The sequence below is a fragment of the Salvia splendens genome, chromosome 3 (assembly GCF_004379255.2).
Source record: "Salvia splendens isolate huo1 chromosome 3, SspV2, whole genome shotgun sequence".
Classification (NCBI taxonomy): Eukaryota; Viridiplantae; Streptophyta; class Magnoliopsida; order Lamiales; family Lamiaceae; genus Salvia; species Salvia splendens.
This window is the reverse complement of record NC_056034.1, coordinates 1,597,279-1,605,905: the sequence shown is the minus strand read 5'-3', so window position 1 is coordinate 1,605,905 and position 8,627 is coordinate 1,597,279. Positions and strand designations below refer to the sequence as shown.

Sequence of the window (8,627 nt, the reverse complement as noted above, 5' to 3'; positions counted from 1 at the left end):
GCACCACAGGAAGAGCACTGGGAGGCGGTGTTGAGGATAGTACGGTACTTGAAGGGTACATCGGGTCATGGAGTACAGTTCAAGAAACATGGACATCTAGAAATACACGGTTATACGGATGCAGATTGGGCAGGAAATCCAAATGACAGGAAGTCAACCGCGGGGTACTTCACCTTTGTTGGGGGTAACTTGGTGACATGGAGAAGCAAGAAGCAAAATGTAGTAGCCTTATCGAGTGGCGAAGCAGAATTTCGAGGCATTAAGAGTGGATTGACAGAAATATTATGGCTTAAAAGGCTCATGACCGAACTTGATCTCAAATCTACCCAGCCATGCCGGTTATTGTGTGATAATAAAGCTGCCATCAGTATCTCGGAAAATCCAGTTCAACATGACCGAACCAAACATGTGGAGGTAGATCGGCACTTCATAAAAGACACAATTGATGCAAAGGTGGTGGTATTGCCTTATGTTAAGTCGGAGGATCAACTGGCGGACATCTTAACAAAGGCAGTAAGTTCGCACTTTTTTCAAGGTGTACTGGACAAGTTAAGTATTAGTGATCCCATCACTTAACTTGAGGGGGAGTGTTGGAAGGAAAGATTGTTGAGGATCAAGAGGCCGATTTCCCTCCAATCACAATTAATGAGAAATCAGTAATTGATACTTACCTTGTATAGGAGATTTGATTAGGGTTATGAACTTACCTTAAGATGTATTATTGAGCCTATAAAGAGGCATGTAATTGTGTACACAAATGAACAATTCGAATGAAATACATATTCCCAAACCTATTCTTAACAACAACAACAACAACAAAGCGAAACCAAAGCTGAAAGAAGCTTACCAAAGAAACACACACAATAATAATTTATTAATTGGAAATTAGATTACTTTTCTAGCACATAATTCATGTCAAACAAACATGATTTATGCTAAAAGTAAAATGTGACTCTTATTATATGACAGACTAAAAATGACAAAATATGATTATTATTGTGAGATGGAAGGAGTATTTTTCTAATTCTGTGAATGTCAGTTGGGAGTTTAATTTTCATTTATTTATCATTAAATTATTTTTAACTGATATGTTATCTACAAAGATGAATAAGATGAATAATATTTGTTTTGAGGAAAATGTCTGAATCAAATAAGGGACCAATTATTAATGATACCTTATCCGCATGTTATTCTTTTCAAACATGACAAAAGATATTATTTTGTTTTCGGTGTAAACATGACAAAAAGATATTATCTTGCAAAGATTATTTGGGTGTGCAAAGATATTGTTTTAATTTGTGGACAATCTATGTTCAAATAAGGGACCAATTATTAATGATACCTTATCCGCATCTTATTCTTTTCAAACATGACAAAAGATATTATTTTGTTTTCGGTGTAACCATGACAAAAAGATATTATCTTGCAAAGATTATTCGGGTGTGCAAAGATATTGTTTTAATTTGTGGACAATCTATGTTTATTCTTTTTCATGTAACAATTACTAACTAATTAGTAATATAAAATTAAGATCAATTCTTAACCATTAGATTAGGAGATCTAGTGATTGATATAATATCAATTGGATTATATTTTAAATTTAAATAATTATTAAATTAAATTAAAGAGTATTAATCTCATCCACTTATTTAAAATTTAAGAGTGTAGATTTGATATTAATTTTGTATTATAATGTTATAAGCAATAGAAGAAGACCGACTATATATAGATAAATTTTCAAGAGAGATTTCATCCATAATAAAGTGATTTTCAAGAGGGGGAGTATGATGCAGTCAGCGGGAAAGAGTTTACTGACCCAAATTTACTTTCTTTAAAGTTTTAGTTATTTTTTATTTAATTTCCTTATTATTTCCTTTCACATCTCTACGGTTTTGGACCACTTATAAATAGTGGGAATAGCAGTTTTTGCAGCAGTTTTTGCATCTGCTTTTTGAAGGCAGACATTGATTAATTACAATTCCTTGAAACTAAGGTTTCTGTGAGTTTATCATGTGATTGTTCTATCTCGTGGTCGATTGTCATCAACATGCCACAAACTTTTTCAACTCATTTTCTATTACATTTCTTAAAGCCCGTACCAAACGATGACAAATTATTAGAGACAAATGGAGTACTCCTTTGTTCCATAGTAGTGAAGTCATTTTGGTACGTTCCATAGTAGTGGAGTCATTTATCTTTTTAGTAAAAGTCAATACATTTTTTATCACTTACTTTTCCCTCTCTCTTACTTTATTCTCTATTCTTTTTCTTCTCTTACTCTATTATCTTTTATATAATACACTACTTAATTTTTTTAATCTCTATGCGGAAAAGAAATGCATCCACTAGAACAAAGGGAGTATAATACATTTGGATGTAATCGAAGTAAATATTCTAATAATACAATAGTACTACTTTTTTGTCGTGGTATCAAAATCAATATCAATCATAACTATAGAAAAAGAATACAGAAACAACTAAGATAAACACAACCATCCCAATCATTGAACTTTTGGAATTAATCCCAAAATGGAAAATTGTTTTTTTTTTTATCTCCGTAACAATTAAAAAAAACAACGCATAGTCATGCATGTGAAGAGAGACTTTTCTTATATTGAAACATCCATTTTTATTTAAAAATTCAAATCAACCAGAAGTCCAGAACTAAACATAGAATATACATATAACTTGGGGATCATCAGATACTTATATCTGGAAATTATTAGCACAACAACAACAACAACGGGAAACCAAAGCTGAAAGAAGCTTACCAAAAAACACACACAATAATTAATTTAAAAAAAAAGAAAATAGGCAAAGGTAATGGATGTTTTGAGGAGAGCAGAGCAGATCAGATCAGATCAGATCGGCTGAGTAGCTCTGACTTGAAAGTAGTGTACATATTTGTAGTGAAGTTATGAAGTTGATGATGATTGGGAGAAAACGGCATGGGATGTTCAGACAAGGGCCTTAAGGGATTTGGTAACATAGTGGAAGTTGTAACAACTGACGCCTTTGTAAATACCATCAACCTGCTCAGTGTATGAAATGGTGCCATCGGTGGAGCTCTGGTCTTGCTGCGTGTAAGAATAAGGAACATCGCAAGTGCCCTGTGTCCCGACATACTCAATGACAGCACTAGTCTTTGCTGGGATAGGAATAGAGCCGGAAGCAGTAACTGATGTGGTAGTAGTTGTGGTGGCGTCCCACTGGAGAGTGGTGTTTATCTGGAATGAGACGGTGATCTTTCCTTCCACAATGAAGGGAACGCCAGTGCTGAAGGTGGTTTCCACCCCTGCAGTCAAAGACATGCTACGGCTAAAAGTGTAAGATTTCTCGTCTGTATACGTAATTGAAACAGACATAGCAGCCTCCTGGTCGCTGTGGTTATCAAGCTGGGATGAGCCTGCAATGTAAGGCTCCTCGTCGTATATTCTGGCGTCCTCCATCCGATATTTCACGTTGTACACGTTTCTTTCCGACACAAGCTCTTGCACCTCCATTTTTCCTACATCGTGGATCTCGATCCAGGCCGCATTTAACATGTCGGTCTTCCAGTCTTGGGAAAGACGTGAGCAGTGACGGTTGTTGCCGGCGTTGCGGAGTGCAATGGTGTTGTCGTGGCCTAGTTTCACCGGCCAGAAGTGAGTATCGGGGTTGTTGATGGAAGACGCATGCGAGTCGGCCCATATCCAGTTAGGACTGCGCCTCCAGAACTTGCCCCCCCAGTGATCCGACGTTATCCGGACATGTCCTTCTGGCATCAAATACACGCGATGGCCGCACGACGGATCAATACCACTGGATGAATACTGCAGGTAGTTGTACCCATCTTGGCTCACTCCTGTAAGGTACCTGAACATATATATATAACAGATGCCTTCATGTTGACATCAATAACATAACATAGATTGTTCGCATAGTTATAAATTAATAAATAATTATCAACTGATCACATACAAGAATATGTAATAGTACCTGCCGTTATCCCCTTTGAAAGCGACGTGGGGAGGCAGTTTGACCAATGTACTCCAATCCACATACTTTAGACTACCGTACCAACTTGAGGGATTTTCTTCCACCACGAAAATGCCCCAGTATTCGGGATCTACCAACACACGGTGACCAGTCGGAACGTAAATCAATTGAAACACTCCTTCTCCCTCACCAGACACCTCAACCGGTTGGAACAGCGTGCATGAAGGCTCCTTTATGTCTTCCTCGGGCTTCTTCGATACAGCATCGATGCCGTTGCCACCCACTCTCTTCGACCAATACCTGTTGGAATTACTAAAGCGGAGGTGAACGTAGTTGGTGTTGCTTGTTGCTCGTTCCACTTCAATCTTCACCAGTGTGCTGAACACACTCTCCTCCCCAATATGTACCGTACTTTGCTTTTCGTCGTAGTACAAATGCCCTTTATCAGGATATCGAGTTGATCTGATGGCGATGAACCTTGGAAGCATGAAGACCATGATAACCTGCTAAGAAATCAACATACAATCAAAATAACTAAGACAGACTATATATGTACCCAATGATTAATTAAGACTTGAAAAAAACAAAGGATTAGGAGAGAATGAAGATTACCTTAGTTGGAAAGTGGAAATGCAAAAGGCTCAATCAATCTTGTTTGTGTGATTCTTTGTGGAAATGCATCCACTCTATTTATAGATGATCAAGTAATTAGTATGCTGTTTTTGATAAGGATGGTCCAGTTGGCAAACGTTGATTGCTGGAAAGCTGTATCCAAAGATAAGATAAATACATTTGAATTTGTATAAATTTGAAGGTATCAGAAGATAATAAATGTATTCATACGAAGCTAGTAAATGACAAATCTTGATAACTCCATGAAAGGCGCATATTCTATGGAAATCTTAGATTTTACGAGTACCATATATTCTGAAAAAATAATCCAGCGCATAAAAAATATTTTCAACGTTTTTTTGAATTAAATATAAAAACTGCAATAGATTCGAATTAAAATTTTTGAACTCAGCCACTTGTGCTATTCTAATTAAAATGTTATCTACATTTTAAATTAGTAACTTTAAATTTTAACGAAATCAAATGGTGAAATTGATGAAACAATTACCTGTGTGCAGATCCCTTACTTGCATTTCAACAAACAGCTTCTGGGACTGAATGTAACTATGCAGCATACCATGCAGGAGGCGTTATCCCGATTCGATTTGATTAAATAGGGAAGAAATGAGAATTCAGAACCAACTATTATGTTAAGCGTGGGATTTGTTCGACGAAATGCTTCAAAAGAAGTTTAGATTAATGAAAAATAATTCTTACTATAATAAACTGAAAGCTGCCATAGAAATTCATTTCGAAAAAAAACCCTTTATCATTTTTTAAATGAACAAACTTTTAACTAAATCACTTACGAGATTCCCTTTCGAGCATTTCATCGAACAACTTCTGGGCTAGAATGAGGCAAACCAATATTACACGCAAGTAATCCCGATTTGATGGTAACATCTTTTTCAAGAAAGAAAATCTTGGAGAAGAAAGACTTGGACAAACCAACTAAACGAAAGAGTCTTGGCGCCCAGAATATATATTTATGCGCAGGCTTGTTCGAAATTATGACTCCAAAATTTTAAAAATCTCTTCAATCATCCGAATATCTTAGCTAACAAAAATTTGCAAATTTAACACATTATTGGATGCGTTGTTGGATTTAACACATCGCACCAAATCAGTTCGTTTTTGTTGGATTTCGGCTGCGTTGTTGTTTTTCAACAATTTCGCTCATCCTTCATCAGTTATTGCAATTGAATTTGAGAAAATTTAGTAATTTCACCGGATTTCTTTCGTTTCTATCCGGCGTCGACATGAGGTCCTCGGCTCCCGGGTTCTGGGCAAGCTTTGCGGGTTTGGATGCTGCAAATGGGCCACGTTTGGGCTGTTGTTTCATAATATTTGGGCCGATTTATTGTTTTTGTTCCCAAACATATTTAGTGCTTCAATTATTGGATCAATATTTGGATATTTAGTAACTATTCTATCCGTCCTCTAAAAATAGGAACTTTTGAAATGAAACGAGTTTAATTAATCGAAGTAAATATTCTAATAATACAGTACTACTTTTTGTTGTGGTATCAAAATCAATATCAATCATACCTATAGAAAAAGAATACAGAAACAACTAAAAAAACACAACCATCCCAATCATTGAACTTTTGGGATTAATCCCAAAATGGGAAATTGTTTTATATCCGAAAAAAGAAAAGAAAAAACAACGCATAGTCATGCATGTGAAGAGAGACTTCTCTTATATTGAAACATCCATTTTTATTTCAAAATTCAAATCAACCAGAACGATACATAGAGTACACATATAACTTGGGGATCATCAGATACATATATCTGGATATTATTAGCACAACAACAACAACAAAGCGAAACCAAAGCTGAAAGAAGCTTACCAAAGAAACACACACAATAATAAAAAATAAAAATAAAATAAAATAAAGAGGCAAAGGTAATGGATGTTTTGAGGAGACGGCTGAGTAGCTCGGAAATGAACTTGATGACGGTTATTGATGATTCAGACAAGGGCCTTGATGGATTTGGTAACAAAGTGGAAGTTGTAACAACTGACACCTTTGTAAACACCATCAACCTGCTCCGTATAAGAAATGGTGCCATCGGTGGAGCTCCTGTCTTGCTGCGTGTAAGAATAAGGAACATCGCAAGTGCCCATCGTCCCGACATACTCAATGACAGCACTACTCTTTGCAGGGATTGGAATGGAACCGGTAGCGGTTACTGATGTTGTAGTAGTTGTGGTGGTGTCCCACTCGAGAGTGGTGTTTATCTCGAAAGAGACCTTGATCTCTCCGTCCACGATGAAGGGCACGCCAGTCTGGAATTTGGTCTCCACCCCTGCAGTTAAAGAGAAGCTGCGGCTAAAAGTATAAGATTTCTCGTCTTGATACGTAATCGAAACAGCCATAGCAGCCTCCTCGTCGCTCGGGTTATCAAGCTGGGATGACCCTGCATCGTAAGGCGCCTCGTCGTATATCCTGGCGTCCTCCATCCGATATTTCACGTCGTAGACGTTTCTTTCCGACACGAGCTCTTGCACCACCATTTTTCCTGAGTTGTAGATGTCGCTCCCGGCCGCGTTTAACATGTCGGTCTTCCCGTCTGCGGTGAGACGTGAGCAGTAATGGTTGTTGCCCGCGTTTCGGAGTGCAATGGTGTTGTCGTTGTCTAGTTTCACCGGCCAGAAGTGAGTGTCGGGGTTGTTGATGGATGACATCCACGAGTCGGCCCATATCCAGTTAGGACTGCGCCTCCAGAACTGGCCCTCCCAGTGATCCGACGTTATCCGGACATGTCCGTCCGGCATCAACGTCACGCGATGGCCGCACGACGCATCAATATCACTGGCTGAGTACTGCAAGTAGTTGTGCCCACCATGCCCCATTCCTCTAAGGTACCTGAACATAAAATTTTTGACAGACAAATGCACATCAATAACATAGTTCGATCTGTTTGTCAATTAACTGATCACATACTCATAAGATAAATGTAACAGTACCTCTTATTGTCACCTTTGAAAGTGAGGTGGGCAGGCAGTTTGACCAATGTACTCCAATCCACATAAATTAGATTACCGTACGAATCTGAGGGATCTCCGTCGACGAAAATGCCCCAGTATTTGGGATCTACCAACACACGAGCACCAGTCGGAACGTAATTCAAGTCAAACACATCTTTCGCCGCCTGAACCGGTTGGAACAGCGTGCATGAAGGATTCTTTATGTCTTCCACGGGCTGCTTCGATTCAGCAACGATGCCGTTGCCGCCCACTCTCTTCGACCAATACCTGTTGGAAGTACTGAAGCGGAGGTGAACGTAGTTGGTGTTGCTTGTTGCTTGTTCCACTTCAATCTTCACCAGTGTGCTGAACACACTCTCCTCCCCAACATTTACCGTACTTGCTTTTTCGTAGTAGTATAAATGCCCTTTATCAGGATAATTTGTTGATTTAATGGCGATGAACCTCGGAAGCATGAAGCCCATGATAACCTGCTAATAAACATAACTAGTAAGTAGTATTAATGATAACAAAGTAAGACTATATATATATATATATATATATGTATCCAATGGACTTGAAAAAAACAAAGGATTAGGAGAGAAGATTGATTACCTTAATTGGAAAGTGGAAATGCAAAAAGCTCAATCAATCTTGTTTGTGTGATTCTTTGTGGAAATGCATCCACTCTATTTATAGATGATGAAGTTATTAGTATACTTTTAGTAATATCAGCTTGTATAAATTTGATTGGTGGAAAGTTGTATCCAAAGATAAGATTAATGCACACTCATTCACTAATCATTGCGTAAGTGATGACGCGTGAATGTTGTTTGGCGTGTATGGGCATGTCGGATCCCTGTTTCGGCGCCTCTTCAATTATTGACACTTATATCTATATATAACTTATTTTGTAATAACTGATTTAATTGCTAAATTATACTGCTCCATATTGCTAAATTTCGAAACAAAGTTCAGGAGGGAAAATATTTATAAATTCAATTACTACTTATAAATATCAAGATGATAAAAACTTGTTCTATATATATAAGAGGTAACCCAA

General features: G+C 37.6%; 2 protein-coding genes across 4 annotated transcripts; both read right to left on the bottom strand.

Moving 5' to 3' along the window:
* Positions 1-2,609: 2,609 nt before the first annotated feature.
* LOC121794231 lies at positions 2,610-4,736 on the bottom strand. Of its 2 annotated transcripts, none has more exons than XM_042192310.1 (3): positions 4,591-4,736; positions 3,979-4,481; positions 2,610-3,855 (listed from the first exon to the last, which is right to left on the bottom strand). In XM_042192310.1, the coding sequence occupies exons 2-3, from the start codon at positions 4,473-4,475 to the stop codon at positions 2,958-2,960; spliced, it is 1,395 nt and encodes a 464-aa protein (XP_042048244.1). In that variant the 5' UTR covers positions 4,476-4,481; positions 4,591-4,736; the 3' UTR covers positions 2,610-2,957. The 2 variants fall into 2 exon arrangements, with proteins under 2 accessions (XP_042048244.1, XP_042048245.1); XM_042192311.1 differs by having other exon boundaries at positions 3,979-4,484; positions 4,591-4,630.
* A 1,553-nt stretch (positions 4,737-6,289) lies between these two features.
* On the bottom strand, positions 6,290-8,317 carry LOC121794232. Of its 2 annotated transcripts, none has more exons than XM_042192312.1 (3): positions 8,180-8,317; positions 7,565-8,055; positions 6,290-7,463 (listed from the first exon to the last, which is right to left on the bottom strand). In XM_042192312.1, the coding sequence occupies exons 2-3, from the start codon at positions 8,047-8,049 to the stop codon at positions 6,566-6,568; spliced, it is 1,383 nt and encodes a 460-aa protein (XP_042048246.1). In that variant the 5' UTR covers positions 8,050-8,055; positions 8,180-8,317; the 3' UTR covers positions 6,290-6,565. The 2 variants fall into 2 exon arrangements, with proteins under 2 accessions (XP_042048246.1, XP_042048247.1); XM_042192313.1 differs by having other exon boundaries at positions 7,565-8,058; positions 8,180-8,240.
* Positions 8,318-8,627: the final 310 nt, after the last annotated feature.

Excerpts from the sequence above, each read along its gene's own strand:
- LOC121794231 (XM_042192310.1), bottom strand. The coding sequence starts at position 4,475 with ATGGTCTTCATGCTTCCAAGGTTCATCGCCATCAGATCAACTCGATAT. Across the intron at positions 3,856-3,978 it reads TTCAAAGGGGATAACGGCAG|GTACCTTACAGGAGTGAGCC; the intron begins GTACTATTACAT and ends ATATATGTTCAG.
- LOC121794232 (XM_042192312.1), bottom strand. The coding sequence starts at position 8,049 with ATGGGCTTCATGCTTCCGAGGTTCATCGCCATTAAATCAACAAATTAT. Across the intron at positions 7,464-7,564 it reads TTCAAAGGTGACAATAAGAG|GTACCTTAGAGGAATGGGGC; the intron begins GTACTGTTACAT and ends TTTTATGTTCAG.